This window comes from Zea mays, chromosome 10, assembly GCF_902167145.1.
Source record: "Zea mays cultivar B73 chromosome 10, Zm-B73-REFERENCE-NAM-5.0, whole genome shotgun sequence".
Classification (NCBI taxonomy): domain Eukaryota; kingdom Viridiplantae; phylum Streptophyta; class Magnoliopsida; order Poales; family Poaceae; genus Zea; species Zea mays.
In genome coordinates, this window is record NC_050105.1 from 129,366,710 (window position 1) to 129,385,834 (window position 19,125).

At 41.2% G+C, this 19,125-nt stretch overlaps 2 protein-coding genes across 6 annotated transcripts; both read right to left on the reverse strand.

The window, feature by feature from the left end:
• Positions 1-448: 448 nt before the first annotated feature.
• LOC103642812 (uncharacterized) lies at positions 449-3,823 on the reverse strand. Its single transcript, XM_020545492.1, has 10 exons — positions 3,650-3,823; positions 3,372-3,575; positions 3,189-3,281; positions 2,415-2,474; positions 1,592-1,651; positions 1,444-1,506; positions 1,298-1,369; positions 1,038-1,100; positions 603-839; positions 449-518 (listed from the first exon to the last, which is right to left on the reverse strand). The coding sequence occupies exons 1-10, from the start codon at positions 3,767-3,769 to the stop codon at positions 501-503; spliced, it is 990 nt and encodes a 329-aa protein (XP_020401081.1). The 5' UTR covers positions 3,770-3,823; the 3' UTR covers positions 449-500.
• A 5,944-nt stretch (positions 3,824-9,767) lies between these two features.
• Positions 9,768-14,892, reverse strand: LOC103642813 (uncharacterized). 5 transcript variants are annotated; one of them, XR_002265821.3, is made up of 7 exons: positions 14,486-14,892; positions 12,147-14,375; positions 11,742-12,062; positions 11,561-11,666; positions 10,761-11,474; positions 10,403-10,542; positions 9,768-10,130 (listed from the first exon to the last, which is right to left on the reverse strand). XR_002265821.3 is itself a non-coding variant. In XM_023301234.1 (7 exons), exons 2-6 carry the CDS (start codon positions 14,366-14,368, stop codon positions 10,779-10,781), a joined length of 3,234 nt encoding a protein of 1,077 aa, XP_023157002.1. In that variant the 5' UTR covers positions 14,369-14,375; positions 14,486-14,844; the 3' UTR covers positions 9,768-10,168; positions 10,761-10,778. The 5 variants fall into 5 exon arrangements, 3 of the variants coding, with proteins under 3 accessions (XP_023157002.1, XP_008664210.2, XP_020401573.1); XR_002265820.3 differs by having other exon boundaries at positions 9,768-10,168; XM_023301234.1 differs by lacking the exon at positions 10,403-10,542 and having other exon boundaries at positions 9,768-10,168; positions 10,761-11,229; positions 11,341-11,474; positions 14,486-14,844.
• Between the last annotated feature and the right edge of the window lie 4,233 nt (positions 14,893-19,125).

Here is a 19,125-nt window from a genome sequence, read left to right on the forward strand (position 1 = left end):
GGTGATGAAAACCAGACAAGGTGACCACAAGGTACTCACTAGTGTGTACTACATTCCACAATTTAAAAGCAACATAATTAGTCTTGGACAACTAGAGGAAGCAGGCTGTGACATCAGACTATTTGCTGGTAACTGAAAGTATTTGATCCAGAGTATAACCTGTTGGTCAGTGCACCTCGCACTGGGAACAGACTGTACACAGTACAGTTGAGTGTGATACCTCCAGTTTGTTTGCTATCAAAGCTAGATGATGCAGCTTGGCTATGGCATTCAAGATTTGGTCACACAATCCCCCCTACTATGGTTTTATTAGTGTCATATATCAGTGAGGGCTTCCCAAATGAATGGAGCTGCCAAAATTTATATATGTACATCTAACACACTGATGTCTCCTAACCTATTAGCTCAAACTTGATGTCTCTATTCATGGGAGATATAGAGTATTTATGGGGCCAATTAAATACCTTAGCAATCCCGGCGCTATTATTCATCCCATGTTATCAGTTAACCTTTTCAATCTACAAAAGGAATGAATTAGAATACTTTAACCAAATGCAATAATGAGGAGAATAATGTCTTGTTAAGTGAAGTGATGAACTTACACAACTTGAAGGCCATGCAATTGGATTATTGCCTACTTGTCCAAGAACCTTGAAGTTGTTATATGGCCTTATTAGTGGTTCATCGCGCACAGATACCAGACTAACACGCACCATCCAAAATTCTTTGCCTAAAGCAACATCTCCAACTTTGGTTTTGGGGTCCTGGCTAAGTACTCTGCCTAAGGCAACCTTCCTGTTTGGATATCTTGTGCTCTTTAAGAAAATATCTGTGGAAACCTACAAGTGAATTTTGGATGTTAGTGGTTAGCAAGTAGCTATAAATATGCAGGATGCATAAGAATTTTTACTAATAAATAGTTACTTGATGGTTCTTAATTGGTGCATAATTAGAGGATTTCCGAGACGTGTAGAGTACACTGAGTTTCAAAAGGACCACATTGATCACCTTGGCTGCATTAGTACTGTTGTTTTTACCTTTATTGATGCAGAAACTCTACTAGCATGGAGTGCTTCACGTCGTGACTGTGGTGGCTTGCTCTGCATTTAAAGAACACACATCAGTGAACTACTATGGAACGTAGTATAGGAAATCTGATGCTTGCTGCTACTTTCAGCATGTATACACTATCATATAAACTAGATTTCTAACATGGACAAAAATATGATTGCTTCAGTATGGCCTTAGGGTGGAGTAAATCTATGATTGCAGTTCCTCGTACTCATAATGTACTAACCTTATCCTGAATTTTAGAACATTTGTAGTGTGAGTGTTGTTCCTCGTACTCATCATCTTCGTTTTCATCCTCCTGTAGAGTTATTGGATAAATGACAGCTTGAAAATTTTAAAACTAGGATGGAATTCATGGTAATGCATTCATACCATTGTGTTATTCCGTTCACCAAACATACTAGAATCTTCACTACGAAGTTGACAATAAATTCGCTGTTATAGGGAAATATATATATATAAGATTCAGATATATGTGCAAAAAATCAGTAAACTTATATATTTTCATAGAGATACATACTTGTCGTTTCATAGCAGGACGAACATCTGTTGGTGGCGATAAAGGAGCATCTAGATAGCCCTGTAATAGCATAAAAACATTAGGACATAAAAAATCTTATGTCCTAAACCCTAAATATTGAAGATTTCAATAGAAGTGACACTCTGCAAAAGAGTAAATATGTTTATCTGTGCCTATGCAGTTAGATGGTATGAACTGTATTTGCTAGAGGTCCAATGCTGTTAATATGTTTATCTGTGCTGGTAAATGTGACTAGGACCCATCATCTATTATGTGCGGCACTAAGTTCATGAGTAGACCTATACCATCGTAGTGTGTGTTGCTGGCATTGGAATTGTTTTAGACAATTCAGACTAGTTCTTGTCACAGCAGACACATATACTGGATCCTTTAGAGCTAGTGTGATTAACCCTGCCAAGGTGACCAGGTGTGCGCTCCAGAATGCGGCCTCTGTAGCTGGAATGGTCCTAACCACACAAGCCATTGTTGTTGAGAAGCCAAAGCCGAAGCCTCAAGTGGCAGAGCCACCGGAGGGAGCCCTTACCATTTAAAACTTAACGTTATTGAGGCTGCTGTCCAGACGGTGCAGATCAGTTGAGAGGGTAGAACTTTGGTTTGAGAATTTTGGTTCAGATCCACTAGGAGTTGTAGAGTAGGATTGCTATTTTGCAGACGAAGAGTAATTTTACTATGGTATGAACTTATCTGAATCAAAGACATTTGCATCACCATTTTTTTTTAAAATAAGCTCATGGCGATGCTGGATTGTACGAGCAAGTACAATAGTAAACTTATATATTTTCATAGAGATAGAGATACATACTTGTCGTTTCATAGCAGGACGAACATCTGTTGGTGGCGATAAAGGAGCATCTGGATAGCCCTGTAATAGCATAAAAACATTAGGACATAAAAATGCTAAGTCCATGCAATCTTTAGTGAGTTAGAAATAAGGTTATTCGGATTTACATGTTGCCTTTTCTGTCGCTCCACGGTATGTTGCAAATCTAGTATAGTATCATCTTGCTTCTGGACATGCTTTTGAAGTTTTTCCAATTCAAGTCTAAGTGATACTACATCTTCACTGGATGTTTCATCCAAAGTGGTTACATTTAGATGCTTCATACGGCTTGATGTCGAGGCATGAAAAACTTGTTTTGGATTTGGAACAAGGCCCAGACCATGGATATGGCCAGGCTTTTCCTTTCCTAATATTCTGTTTAGTGCATCTCCTTCCCATGCATCCTTTCCATTACTAGAGTCCGCTAAATCAGGTTGTTGTGCTAAAAGTTCCTTCAATTCACCCTTGCAAGAGAATAACAATACTCAATAAACACCATGGAAGAACAATTGGATTTGAAAAAAAAATAAATGAAACATTTTTTTGCAATTACTGTACCACATGTGCATTTCTGTTATTGCCGATGTTAGACTTGTGTGTATGGATATACAAAACAGCCCTATGAGGGTATTTCTTTTCAGGATCTTGTTCCCTCTGTAAACATGTTAATAAAAATATAACTAAGGTAATGTAATTAACATGGATTTTTGGCATTTGTAAAGAACATGCTGTGAATTATAATTGCAAAAATAATACCAATTCTTCTCTATTCCGAGCAAAGCTTTTTGTTCCAGATGTATGCATTGACTTTCTTCTTGTACAATTTATCCTATTGGCCTCACTTAAATCCTACGAAACAAAGAGTATATAGGAACAAAAGTAAATTAGATGGTTCATTAGATAAATAACAAAATGATTATCATGACTATAGTAATGTACCTGTGCTTTAGGGGTCATCCAATTATTGACAAGCGCAACCCACTGATCAGCTAATACACCATCAGGAGCATTACTATTATTAGCATCCTGACTCTTATGTGGGTCAAAATAAATGGATTTCAAATTGGACTTGTGTTGCCTCCATCTCTCTCCAATTGTTCGCAGCACCCATGTTTCCATGCGGGCAGGGTAAAGAAATCTCTTCTGCATAACAATTGGAAACGAATTGTGAAAGTGTACTGTTACTACATGGCAACTGAAAAAATGTGAAAGTTTACCTTTACTTGATTAAGAATGGCCTCCTTATTGATTTGTTTATGGTTCCTATCTTTCTTTCCTATAAGTAGTCTCCAATCCTTGAAGCTTAAGCTACACAAGGAGCCATTCCTAGCAACCATGCCAAGGAATTTTGCAAGGACTCCTGCCTCTTCTCCGATAGGCTGATTCAGCTCATTACAGTTAACTACAACCCTATGGCCTCTTGGAATGTTCCAAACATTAATAAGTTTTGTCTTCCCACGCCTTTTAACCTCTTTAACCTCATCAACGCCATCAAGTTGGTCCTCTCCATTTATGTTATTTGACATAGTTATGTCTCCAAAAAACAATTTTCAGTAGTGAGAATGACATATGCAAGTATCCATAAAGACAAGGTGCGGTATTACAAGTAATGTGTGCATACCTTGGGACTCATTATCGCTTCTGCTATCTAAATGGTCTTCTTTATTACTTATGTTTTGTTCAGATGATGCAGCATTTGTTTGGGGACTTTTCTCTCCAATATGGTCCTCAGACAAGTACTCATCATGGCTACGAGTAATGCGTTGTTTCCCACCCCGTGCCATTACCAGTTACCACTGCACAATGACCTAAATTAAAAACAAGTAGGGAAGGAAAATACTAACAGTCCATATGTATTTGCAGACTAATCAATGACAATAATTTGGTGTTGACAGGAAAATAATAAGTAGGGAAGGAAAATACTAACAGCACCTGTTGGCTGATGATGATGATTTGTAGGCAGAGGCTGACCTCCGTCTCCAGCTCGACTTGGCAGATATCCGACCTCCGGCTCAGCGTGCGCCAAGAGCGGAGGACGAAGGCCATGAAAGTAGGCCGTGTACGTGTCGGTGGTGGCCAAGGGCAGGGCCGTGGCGCCGGTGGACGAGGCAGTGGTGGTGGCCGTGGAGGCGGCGATGGCGGTGGGAGGCAAGGGCGCGGTTGGAGGCAAGGTCGGGGTGGCGAAGCAGAGAGGGGTCACGACCTAGACGAGCGACTACGGCGCGGATGGAGCCCCCTGGACGATGGATGGAGAGCCCTCTGTTGTGCCCCTCGCGGATGAAGGAATGAAAAGTGATGGGGAGGTCTGCAGCAGATGAAAGAAGTTTGCTATGTCTATGGAGAGTGGGCCCACTACGAAAATAACTGGAGGGATCCAAAACAACGGAGGGAAATATAGTATGTCAGTAAAATAAATTGGAGGGAAATAAAATAATGGGAGGGAAACAGAAAATAATACCTTAATTATTTAATTAATTCAATATGGTTTTCAAATATTTTGCTAAAAACTGATTGTGTAATTCAAAATACTTGTATTGTTAAATTTTAACCATAATACAGGGAAGATTTGTTACACATATATAATATTAATGTACATTTCAATTGATACCGTCGCGCAATAAATTGATGAAACACTTGAAGCAGATCAAGCAGGGTCGTTCCTGGCTTTTCAGGGGCCCAGTGCGAAATTCGATATAGAAGCCTCATCCAACAACTTTTTTTCGATATATAGAATCACCAAGCCATTTAACCTCTCTTGAGTTATTGTTGACCATAAATAGTTCATAAAAAATTTAATTTTTATAAGCTTCTCTCTACCGAAGCAACCATCACATGTATAGTTTATAATAGTCTCTCTATATCAAAATAAAATTTGTTTTGCTTCTTTAGTGGATTTATCATCGCTGTCACAACCCAACCAAGTCATCGCTGTCACAATAACCAATCCAGAACATAAACTTTAAAAAACAGGAGTTGAGCGGAAGTGACTGGGCCGAAACCGACCCGCTCGCCCCACGAACACATGCGAAAACTGACATCAGCTAACCGAATAAAGGTCCTATGTAATATTTGATTGTTTCACTGACATTAGCACTGAGATCCCTGTCTTTTTGCTTATTCAGAAACTCAAGTCCACGAGAGTAACTCTGGCGACCCTAAGCCGGGCACGAGGTTGCGCGCTCACGACAAGCCCACGCAGGTTATCTCCGGCAAGGATTTGCATTCTTAAACGTCACCCGAGCCCGACCCGACCTAACCCGTAAGTGAATCGGATTCAAATAGTCTAGACTTCCCAGATCACGGCGACGACGGACATTGGGATCCTGGTAGAGTAACCGGAAGAGTTTGAATACGGTAGCGTGCAAATCAGAAATACAGAAAGCCTCACCGGCGTACAAAAGTCATGGTGCTCACCTAAACTTGTCTGGAGAAACCGTGAGCAACTCGGTCGATGATGGGGTGGTCCACAATGGTGTTTTGTGACGACGGACAAGTGTTCTAAACAAACCTTACTGGTAAGGACCAAACAACCGGTTCAGTGAGCTTCACATGTATGTATAGATACTAGAACAGACCTTATTGGTAAGGACCAAACAACCGGTAAGGACCAAACAACTAGGACGGCGTAAGGTGGCAGGGTGCTCGGCGACATCTAGATTCGGTGGTCGTGTGTGCTAGTGCCATCGGCTGCTGGGTGCGGCTCTGGCACGTGCCTGTGTGACGCATATGGTATGGAGGACGGCGACGACGGTAGCTCTTGGCTTGACGTTGGTGCTGGGGGCTTCTTGGGCGAGAGCCTCGGCGACGGCGACGCCCTTGGGCGCCGCTTCCCCTGTTGGGGGCGTCGTATTCCCCAACATTTTCTTCCTTGGGCAGAAACTCACTTCACAAGGCACACCTAGGAGAAAAGGGAGATGCAGAAATTGTGGGATATATGGTCATTGGCCTCAAGACTGTAAGCGTCCTAAGAGGGAGAAAGGCAAGGAACAAAAACAACCAGAGGCAAATCTTGCAGTTGCTGGTAATCACATTACAGGTACAAAGTCTGCACTCTCACACCTTGATGAATCTGTGAGTGGATCAGTCAGATTTGGGGATGGCTCAACTATTAAAATATGTGGTTTGCGAGCTCTAGTTGTTCAGGGAAAGCAAAATCAGCACAAAGTCTTCACAAGTGTTTATTACATCCCACAACTGAAGAGTAATATAATAAGTCTTGGTCATATTGAAGAGGGTGGATGTGATATTAGACTGTTTAATGGGAGGTTGAGTGTACTAGATCCTGAAAATAACCTGCTAATCAGTGCACCTCGCACTGGTAACAGGCTGTACACTCTGAAACTAGATGCTGATTCAGATCTCAAAAGGGACTAGAATTGTTTCATGCAGATTTGTGTGGGCAGATCAGACCAAAGACAGTTGGTGGAAAATCCTACTTCCTGCTTGTAGTAGATGATTACAGCAGGTATATGTGGGTAGATCTGTTGAACACAAAGGATCAGGCATTGGCATCACTACAGAAGATAAAACAAAGAGCTGAAATTGGGAGGTATTCTGGGGAGAAGCAGTAACAACTGAAGTGGGGTGGAATTGGGACAGTGATGAAAATGTTCAGCAAGCTGACAGAATCTGGTCCTTGTGAATTCCAGTTTCAGTACACTGTGCCTGGTCAGGTGTTGCAGCAGCCAGGTGTTTCAGGTGGAAGTGTTGAAGATTCAGGGGGTGCACAAAATTGTCCACCCTCACCTCACACACCAGTGACACCACAAATAACAGTAACACCATAAGTGTCATAGGGGGGATTACAGGGGTCAAGTTCCAGTGCAGCTACTAACAACAGTCCTCAGACCCCGAGCACTCAAAGTTCACAACATCCACCATTGAAATACATAGCTGGGACACTTGATTTTGGTGTAAAATTCAGAAAAGGAGGAACAACAGATTACTCATTAGTTGGCAGTCTACCTTAAGGATTGATAATTCATGTTTTAGCTGAAAAATATGTATGCTGAATCTGCACAAGTTCATCTTGTGCTAGTACAAGTAGCTGAAACATCTATCTGTACAGCCATTTTGCTCATCAAAGTTGCAGACTTGCAGATCCAAATAATATTGTGGAGTCTAATTACAAAACATATATATGTCAAAACCAGACAAAATGTAATGGCACACATCTAATTAACCCTAGAAGAAAAGGTTTAGCCCAAAAGTGGAATTTAAAATCTAGCCATATTTTTCCAAAAATCAAAATACCAAAGTTGTAGAGTGTTTCAAATTTAACAACTTTCATGTGTGAAGATTTTCAAGTTTTTGATAGACATTTGGAGTAATTTGCAGATTTCAGATTTGGTACAGTTTTGGTGCAGCTGAAAATAGTTTGGTTTGCTTGTTTTTGGGCCCCTGTAACTTTTTATCTGTGGGCTTTTGGCAAAAGGTTATTATATAAAACTTGAAGAGTAACTATAGGAGAAGAAATTTTATTAAGTATGGTAGACCTAAAACCATATGCAACTGAGTGAAAAAGTGGTCCAAAGTGGGGTTGGTCGGTTTCAAAAATTTCAGACTTGGTGCAGTTTACTAAAACTGAATTTGGTTCAGATAGCTGAATCTGAATTTTTGTATTTTTACCACACTTTGAAGCACTATAACTCTTGGGCCCCTGTAACTTATACCCTGCTCACTTGTGTTAAAAGGCTTGGAGTAGTGAGGTTCAGTGCGCTTCACATGTAAGTATAGATACTAGAACACTTCATACAAACCGTGAAATCGCACCATGTTATCCTTACCACGAGAAGGTACGTAAAAGATGTGGAAGGGTGGTCACCACTGCCAGCTCCAGCTCGGTATTCTGGCCATCCCGGTGCAATAGAGGGCTAAACAGGGTTTGAGAGATTACCCAAAGATGTTCACTATATGCATGGTTCTCCAAGTTGTCAGCTGCATCTTCAGTAAAAAAAGGCTGCACCAGATTCAGCCTCCCTTTTCTCCTATTTCTCCATAAGAACAGAGCTACCCTCCCACATCAAACTTATTCACTGAACATTGATCTTACAATTTGTTGTAAACTTCCAGAGTCAATACCTTACAGGTTTCGAGTTATGGAGCCCCAAAGTGAGGCATATCACACAGAAACCATAATTTCAGTTTACTGAACTGAACCCATAATTGCAGACTGTCAAGGCAACTTTGAGGGTATTTAACTACTTATTTTACATGGTACCAAGTTAATCATTGTTAAGTAAACTTGTACACCAATATGTACTCTTCAGCTTTTATATAAAGGTCCCAGTTCCAAACTGTCCAGAACAGCCACCATATAATTCCAAACTGTCCAGAACAGTCTGAAATTCTGGGTTCAGTTTTCAGTAGACTGAAACTATGGTCCCTGTGTGATGTGCCTCACTTTGGGGCTCTATAACTCGCAATTTATGTGGTATGGACTCTGGAAGTTTACAACAAAGTGAAAGACTAATGTCCAGTAAACAGGTTTGATGTGGGAGGGTAACTTTGTTTGTGTGGAGAAATTTGAGAAATAGAGGAATGGATTTTCTTCTGCAGTAAACTGAAGAAGTTCAGGGCAGTTAAGTGCAGACTGCAAAACACCAGAAATATTTTCTCTTCACTAGTTTTTCTAGGGAGTTCTGTTGTGTAATATGCTAAAGAAGATATGTGTTAGCTCAAAATTAGCCCAAAAGTGGAATTTAAAATCTAGCCATATTTTTCCAAAAATCAAAATACCAAAGTTGTAGAGTGTTTCAAATTAAACAACTTTCATGTGTGAAGATTTTCAAGTTTTTGAGAGACATTTGGCAATGTGAAAGGCCATACAAAGGTGAGTAAGTCTCTTGAAGTGATTATGTCTTGGGGTTGAACCGAAGTTGGAGAAATAAGCCCCAAAATGTCCACTGTCAGGTGTCGTTTCTGTTAACTGAAACCAGTTTTCAGTGAGCTCACCATTTTTTGGACCTGATAACTCTTGATCCTTGCACCCTTGGTTTTGGGCAAGTGAGTCAAGTTGATAGTGCTATGGTCGGAGGACATGTTTGTCTAACTGTATTGACTTGGTGCCATTGAAATTGTGGAGCCAGATGAGGGATAAAATTATGGGTTCAGTCGAGCTAATGTGGCTGGGGTTCAGAAAACAGAAAAATATCTGTAAAAAAAAATCCCTAACCACAACTCCCTCCAGGTGATTCTAGACCGGTTGTAGATAAGAACAACTTGTACTCAAAGAAATGGGGGTAACGTGGGAGGCATTTTACTGCATAGAAACTGAATTTTTTTCAGTTTAGCCTCATCTCAATTGGTGACTCTGCTACCTATCGGATGTCTTCCTGGCCAACATCTCATTTATGTACAAGGTGTTCAGCATAGAGTTCACATTAATCACCATCGACACAAATAATAATTAGCAAACTGGTAGCCCAACTGTAACAGTCAGCAAACACAACATTGAAAAGGAAGCACCCCAAAACTAACAGTCAGCACTAAGCTACGCGGTAGTTCAATGCCCTACAATTTGTCCTCATATTTGTACAAGAGATCTCCACACCATCTGTCTATACTCCTAGTTCTCGCTGTTGATGAGTCTTGTCGTCTTGGTGCTTCGACAAGGAGCTTTGTCCAGGCTGCCACCAGCGCCGATGGTCGAAGCGGTCAAGCAATGCTTCTTTCTAGGCTTGTATTTGCTAGGGAGATCTGCACAACAACAGGTTCTTTGAGCTACATTCCTTGAGCTACAAAAAGAGAAAAACAGCACATATAAGCATGCAGGCCTCTCACGAATGAAAAAAAAATTCAGTTGTTCTTTCATATTGATTTCAGACATAAACTGAATCCAGAACAGAAGACAACTTCTTTCAGCTTGACAAAAACAAAATTCTGATTTGCTATGCAGTTCAGATATATGGAAAATAGTGAAATCTAAGGAAGTACTAGTACAAATAGTTAAAGTCTTGATGACAGTCTACCTGTTCAGCTAGTTTGTTCTTGTGAACCTTTGCCTTGTCGAGGACCTTGACAGGCACATGATCCCCGGTGTCCATGTTGATTTCCATCGAAAAAACTAAAACATAACTCTACTGCAATTGCTTCCAACAATTTGCATTCACTACAGACAAAATTTTGATACTTAAATGCTTCTATTAGATGTGTATTCAGCATTGGTTTATTCAGCATTGGTCAATTAATATGTAGATCAAGAAACCTAAATTTCTGCACTGCATAATTACCTGAATTTAAAATAAGCAAGGAAGACAAACACTAATAGATGTGTATTTGCAGACCACCCAAATGGTTTAGATTATAAGAAAGAGAAACTTTGTGTACCTGATGGAGTATTCTTATTTAGCACTCATCTTCTATATCACTACCAATGTCATGGTCTTTAGCAGTTCCATCTACCGTATAGCCTTCCATATCACTTCTAGTCCATGAATGGTTGTCGTGTGCATTCTTAAACAGGTCCCCAAGCTTGCTGACATGAAAAGGTTCAGATTGTACATCATTCCAATCTTCTCCCATGTCATATACATCTCTGGGCTTCATCTTCAAGACAACTGACCACCCAGGGTTCGTCCGATCTTCCAAGTAGAACATTTGGTCAACTTGATTGGCAAACACAAATGGTTCATGCTCAATTCTATCACCTCTGTGAATTTGATGTGAGAAATTCACAAGGGATAAGCCAAACTTATCCTTTTTAACTCCCTTTCCTCGAGTGACATCAACCCATTCACATTTAAACAGTACCACTGAAAATCTTCCATAATAATCAATCTCTATGATATCAAGAATCCTGCCATAATACAAAATATCTCCAAGTATAGGCTTATTATCACCAGCTGAAGAATAGCTAGAGGTCTTTGCAGTGACAACAACTCCACTATTTTGTGTCGCCTTATCATACCTTTTGGCCCTAAATCTGAACCCACGTATGTTATATGCTCTATGTCTTCTTGCAAACTCCAATGGACCTCGTGCCAACCATCTAATGTCTTCGTTAATGCTGTCGGGTCCATTTGTTTCTTCTAAATGCAAGATCTGTAGACACACAAAAAGAGTGTATATTTATACATGTAAGAAAACCCAAATTCCATGCAATATAAATATCAGATTAGGCTACTTACATGTTGTCTAAACCATTCTGGAAATTCTTTATTCTGTATCTGCTCAATATCTTTAGGAGTTAGGCGACGGTCGCGTCTCTTTCGTTTCAGATTAGAAGCATGTTCCCTATACCATGATTACCATATAATTATATAATTCATAATCTATATGCATAGTTCATTAGTTAACCAAAACACTTACTTTAGATATGGATTAACAACATCACAATTGTACAACACATATCTATGCGCTTGCAATTTCTCTAGATGACTTAATTCAAAATTGGCTGGTTTTCCCAATGATTTCCCTACTGAAGGGAATAAAGATGAATCTTGTCCAACCATCTTCGATTGGGTATGGTCCAAACTATCATCGTTCCGTGATGGTTTATTATGCTTGGTAGCGAAACCTTCTATGTACCTAGAACAAAACACCATACACTCATCTGCCAAGAATGAATTTGCTATTGAAGCTTCTGGATATGCTTTGTTCCGAACATATGATTTCAATTTTCCTAGGTACCTACAACCAATGCAAGACAAGTGAATTATTCAACCCCACAATAAATTCTTATAACATGATTCATGTAATAGTTAGAAGATGTACCTCTCAATAAAATACATCCATCTATAGTTAACTGGTCCACCAAGCTTACATTCAGTTGCTAGATGGACTACTAAATGAACCATAACCGTGAAAAACCCTGGTGGAAAGATCATCTCCATTTTGCATAGAGTAATGCCAATTGATTTTTCCATATGGTCCAACTCGTTAACATGAAGCACTTTAGAACATATCCCTCGAAAATAAGCAGACAACTCAAATATTACAGCTGTGATATCATCTGGAAGAAGACCCCTCAAACCAATAGGCATGAGCTGCTGCATCAGGACATGACAGTCATGTGTTTTAAGGCCAACAATCTTTCCTTCAGTAACATTAACACATTTTGATATGTTTCTACAATAACCATCAGGAACTTTAACCTTTCTAAGAAAATCACAAAATGCTCGTCTCTCACTTTTAGACATAGCAAATAAAGCTGGTGGCAAGTAAAACTTTCCTGAAGGTTTTTCTTGTGGATGGAGGTCCGGTCTAATGTTCATCTCGACAAGATCTAGACGAGCTTGTAGGTTATCTTTTGTCCTTCCATCCAAATTGGATATTGTACCATAACAATTGTCAAATACATTCTTCTCTATATGCATCACATCAAGATTGTATCGAAGAATATTATCATCCCAATATGGCAATTTGAATAGACTACTAACTGACTTGTAAGTTTTTGAGTTCTTGAAATCACCAAGTGTGATGATTTCATCCAAAATTGGACGATCATAATAGGTTTTAGGTTTTGTTCGAAGCTCTATCGTTCCATCAAATGAGTCTGCATCCAAGCGATAAGAATGATCAAGATCAATATATTGGCGATTCCCCATAAAACAAGATTTACGACCATTCTTCAGCTGTTTTGTCCATACATTTTCACCACAAGGAGGGCATGCGAATTTCCCATGAACCATATGAGAAGCAAGCATTCCTAAACCAGGAAGATCACTTATGGTCATAAGCACGGCCCCTCGCATAGTAAAACTCTCATCTCTTGATGCATCATATGTGTACAAGCCGGTTAGAAATAATTCCTTTAGGTCATCCAAGAGTGGCTCAAGGAACACATGAATTCTATCTCCAGGACTTTTAGGACCAGGAATCAATAAAGAGAGCATAAGGTTGTGATCTTTCATGCAAAGCCATGGAGGAAGGTTATATACCACCAATATAACAGGCCAACAACTATGTGTAGAGCTCATCATCCCAAATGGATTAAATCCATCAGTAGCCAAACCAAAACGAATATTACGTGATTCTGATGCAAATCCTAGGAACTTTTCATCAAACCTCTTCCACACCGGTGCATCAGCAGGATGTCTTAATGCACCATCCTTAATGTGCTCCTCGTCATGCCATCTTAGAAGAGAAGCTGTTTCTCTACACATAAACATTCTTTTCAGCCTCTCTTTAATTGGAAAGTATCGTAAAACTTTGCAGGGTGTTGCTTTCTTTCTTTCCTTCTTTGTTAGTACAGACGTGGGATCCTTATCCTTCCACCTCGAAACCTTACAGATTGCACAAAAATCATCATTCTTCTTTTCCTTCCAATACAACTGGCAGTTGTTTGGGCAGGCATCAATATTTTCGTATCCAAGTCCAAATTTAGAGATTATTTTCTTAGCTGCATAAAAGTTCTTTGGTAGCTCATTTCCATTAGGGATTGCCATATGCAGAACCTCAAGTAGATCACCAAAAGATTTATCAGACCATTTGTTGATGGATTTGATATTAAACAGAAGCACAAATAAAGTTAGTTGAGTGAGCTCACAGCCTATCCATAAAGGCCTTTTCGAATCTTCTAGTTGTGTATAAAACTGTTGTGCTTCAATATTGGGTCCCTGGGCCGATTCTTGACCTTCAGTCATAGGTGTGCCATCATACAGATGTCCAAGGGCATCTTGAATCAGTTGGTCGACATCAACATGCCTTTCATCAATATGTGAATTTGGTTCTGAACTACTTGTGTGTTGCACTGAATTATCACCATGAAAATTCCATTCATCATAATTCTCAAGTATCCCATTGCACACCAAATGCCCATACATCTCATCTCTTGTCTGAATAGTAGTGTGCACACATGTCTGACATGGGCAATAAATCTTGATGCCTTCAGCTTTATCTTTAAATGCAAATTCAAGGAACTTCTCTACACCAGCTATGTATGGATCAGAACCTTTAGGATAACGTAAAAGACGCTTGACCAATCCAATATCCATTCCAACACTGGGTAAAAAATGTTAATCACGATGACAATGAAATCCTCAATGTTCTCGTAGTAGCTATTACATATGACGGAACAAGGTGGGAAGTGAGAGGGAGGAACAAGCGGGTACCTTGCCAGAACGCTTCACATGGACAGAGTAGGCCTTAATGAAGTCGTAGGGGATCACGTCTTCATTGCGCGCACCATCGAGGTCGCGATCCTATTCCTCCTCTCCTCTCGCTGTCCACTGTATCCTTCCAAAGGTGGGGGCGTGCGCGTGGACAGCGGCCAGCGGGGGCGTCGGCGTGGGTGGTGGCGGCAGCTGCTTGGGCGTCGACCTACCTGGGGACGGCGGCCCGCGAGGGCGTGCAGGTGCTTCGGCGGCGGCCGTGGGAAGACCTAGGGGCTGCGGCCAGCGAGGACGTTGGCGTGGGTGGAGCCGTGGAGGTAGGCAGGTGCTCGGGCATGGCCGTTTGGCGCGCAGACTGAGGGCGGACCTCGGGCGGCGGTGGGCACACGTACATCAATCAGGAGATCGGCTTGCTTGTAGAGATTTAGAGAGATTTAGCGTTTCGCAGAATTCTATAACAAAAATTGAGTGTAACAACTAAACGTACACATCAATAAGGTCCATTTGGTTAGTGAGTATTACTTTGGTGGAAGGTGAAGGTTGTGAGTTCGATTTCTCTTGAAGACATGTTTTTTGCATGTTTTTTGCAAATAATTAGAGATATGACAAATGTTTTAATAAGTGAAACACAATGACAATAAGATAAAATAAATATTTTAATAAAAAAAACGATACAACGTGGACTAAAAGACTTTGTATTGTTATCAATTCCCCCACTTTACACATTTTTTGCGCAATTTAGCATCCCCAACTACAATGCTTTAGTTAAAAATAAAAGGCACAATTGCAAAATTGCTAAAGTACCAAAATTAATCTACAGATACGGTTTGCAACGCATATAAACGTTACAAGCATTCTAGTTACTCTACGCATACGGCTGCAACACATGGTAATCGTTGCTATGATCGTATTTACTCTACGCATACAATTTGCAACGCATGTTAAATGTTGCCAGTACCATTGTAATTCAACAGATATAAGTTGCAACACATAACAAGCGTTGGAACATAATCACTTCCAACGCATATAATTGTACGTTGCTAGGTATACGTTGCTATAGGGGGGTTTATTTTCTGGTGCTACTGCCCTTGCCCCTTTCGGGTAAGGTAGTCTTCCACTAGCTTTCCTAATTAGTCAGCCAAGGGCGTCCCATTAAACCCTTGTGGTGGCACGTGGTTCTCAAGTTAAGCTCTATGTTCCAATTAACATTAATGAACTTGACATGAACATAAATAGAATAACAAGAATAATTGGAACATAGATATAATAAATGATTATCCCAAAACCATGTAAAGCAATAGCAAACTACCCAAGTGATTCAGGGGTAAACAAGGTAATGAGATAAACAATCTAGGATAACCTATTGGGTCCCATCAAAATTAACCTATGCATGAATAAATGGTATTAAGGAACATTATTGGGTAAAAAGTGGTCAAGGGCACAACTTGCCTTCAATGAGCTCCTGCTCAGCTACTTCAACCTGCTGCTCACCAGGATCCTCGGTCACGTGCTCTTCTACTCGCCACAATACAAACAAGCACAGTGCATATAGAGAAATTAACATTACACCAAACATATAAACAAAATACACAGAAATATTCTACATATTAAAATAAAATTCTAGGAACAGGAATCATAATTTTTGGAGTTATAGAATTTAAGTTATGAATTTTCAAAGGTTTTATGTGTTTAAAATAGGATTAAGTGTGAGATTAATTTTCTTACTGTTGTCATGATAAAACAGAGACACTAAGTGATAGATAATAAAATTACAAAAAATTAGAAAGTGGAATGGAGTAATTTGGAGTTCATATGCATTTTCTATGAATTATTGAAGTTCTAGCAATTATTTTCCTATTAAAAATCTATTTTCTACTTCATTTATTTAATTTAAACGATCTCTGGACTGGGCCTCAATTACCAGAAACGTCAGGGGGCTCGAGGTAATAATCCGCAGACTCAGTACATAGTGCCAGAGGATTGCGGGTTAGTTCTCCAAATCCAGGAGGGCTCTTTAACAAAATAGCCAAGGCGAAAGGGTATTGGTCACACAGGGCCGTTGGATCCGCGGCCGACGGCACAGATTAAATCCGGGTACCTTATGAATGGACACGCAACACCAGCGCTCGGATCCGAGATCTACGGTCCAAATTCTAAATAACCGAGATCGATTTGCACCCATTAGATTATGGATCTACGGCTCGCATCCCCTCCCTGACTCGGTATGGCTTGGCCTAATCATAGCCGCCCATTCCCAGATCCACGGTCGCGACGCTGTCATCCCTCACCTGAGCACACGCACGACGGAGCTCGCCCAATACGGCGACGCTGCTCACCAGCGTTGGTCGAATCCGCCCCAACGGTGCTCCGCAATTAGTTCTACTACCCGGAAAATGTGATTGGCCCGATGGCGAACTTCGGAGGGGGCTTTTCATACCGGCAATCGCAGCGAGGTAGTCTGCCCACGGCGCACGGCGGAGAGACAGCTCGGCACCACTCCGGCGACGAATTAGTTCATGGTCTGGCCCCGCAATTCCTAATCTGTTCGGTCGTATTCAATCCCTAAGGTGCGGCAGATGACTTGGGTGACTTACCCAAGGTGAAGACGACCGCAGGGATGATGTTCCACGGTGAGGGCGGTCCGCTGCTCCCACGGAGGCCGGTGATGGCTGTGCGGCGGACCTTGGGGCGAAATCACACCACGCAGTCCGCCCACGCGCCACCAGGGAACCCGACCGGCCCAGGGAATGAGGTCGACGGCAAGTACCATTGTTTATCTGTGGCGGTAAGCCTTCACCCGCTCTCCCTCTCCTCTATCTCTCTCTGTGGGTTCCACGGTCAAGCTCCAGCGCCTATGGCGGAGTCCACGGGGCTTATAAGCTCACGCCCCCGCGGACCATGGTGGGCAGGTGCGCCTATCCACGAGCTGCCGAGCATGCGGACACCGTCGCGATCCCGCCAGATGCGGATTTTCGTTGGAGGGGAAATAGCTGACAGGTGGGGGCCGCACTCCAGCGACAGTCCATCATCAGCGCGCGCGCGTGTGCAGATGACAGAGGTGGCCCACCGGTCGGCGCAACCAGGGAGCTGGCGTGGGTGAGTTAATCGGGCTGCGCGGAGGAATTGACCAAATGGGCCGAATTGGTGGCTTTGGGGCCCAACCGTGGGGTTTCTTTTTCCTTTTTCTGGTTTTATTTTCCCCTTTGTTCCTTTCTTTCTTTTTTTTGAATTCAAACTTGAATTTAAATTTGGTTATGAGTTCCTCCTTTGAGTTAATTACACAAATCCAATATGTATAAGAATAATATATATTTTATACTTATTTTTATTCACCTATTAATTTCTCTTCTTCTCTCTTTTCTTAATTCTAGGATTGTTTTAGGATTTAAATCCCCATTTGGATATTTAACACATTTCCTTTTTACATTATTGCAATACTGTCACAAAAATGCACACAAAAATAAAAATTCCAGCATGATGCATGATTTAATGGTATATCTTTTTATTATTCATTTGTTGTTTAAATATGGTGTTCACATGTGATGATAAGTAGATTCAACACACACATAAAATATAGGAAATGACTTTTCTCCTCTTTTATTATATATTATAAACTGGGTGTTACAGGGTGGCAAGGTGGCATACCATGCAAACGCAGTACCCGTTAGGGATAACAAAAATAAGCGAACGCAAAAAGCTTCCCTATCGGGCAATTCTCCTAATTGTGCTAGAAACTGACCTATGTGTTCATATGTACTCTTGCTTTGGTCATTGCAAAATTTTGGAAAGTATGGTATTATAGTCCATTGTGGATATGGATCTTAGTCAAATCGGTTGTCATATGGTTTTCGATACGACTATCCTTCGTGGGCCATGTTAACTCCGAGTTTTGTCTCAGAATGCCCTGGCTATTTCTTCTCTCACACTATGTTAATGGCAATCCGTGGTAATCCACCGACCCATGGATCTAAAGGTATAAGCAGTCGTGCCTCATTATGGTGACCCCTTGCCCATGGGGTAAGATTTTTCGATGCATTGATGTTAGCTCTAGCACCCATATCGTGCATTAAATCTTTTTGGTCTTCTAGGGGCCAAAGGGTGCACGTTTCTACGTGCATGTGGAGTTGTGCCATGACCTTGAGGATCCGTAGGTGGTAGGGAGAAGTTTTGTTGTGGCATGTGGAAGGATTGTGTGTGATAACCTATATCCTGTCTTGCATACTCATCACTGGATGGTCCGATATAGAACGCGGACTGTCTGGGATACTCGGACGGTCCGCACCGCACGTACAACTAGACAGTCCGAGCATGTCAGTTAACCCTTGCGAGGAGTATGGTGATCTCGCTGTGGCTCTAGGTTGTTCGTCATATAGGACGTCTGTCGATGGGGTCGGATGGTCCGAGATGAGGCTTGGACGGTCCGACCGTGCATAGGACTGTGGGTTTCTCCCAATTAGTGGAGGAGGTTGTGGTTGTCCGGCGTATGAGTTCGTCGGCATACCATAAGATGGTTTGGTCTATGAGTGCTCATTTGTAGCCGATGCTTTTGGTGTGGTCAGCTCAACTGTGACCTCGTGTGTTGGAAAACTAGAAACAACAGTTTTTCCTATTGTACGCGTAAGTTTCTCAAGTGCGTCTTC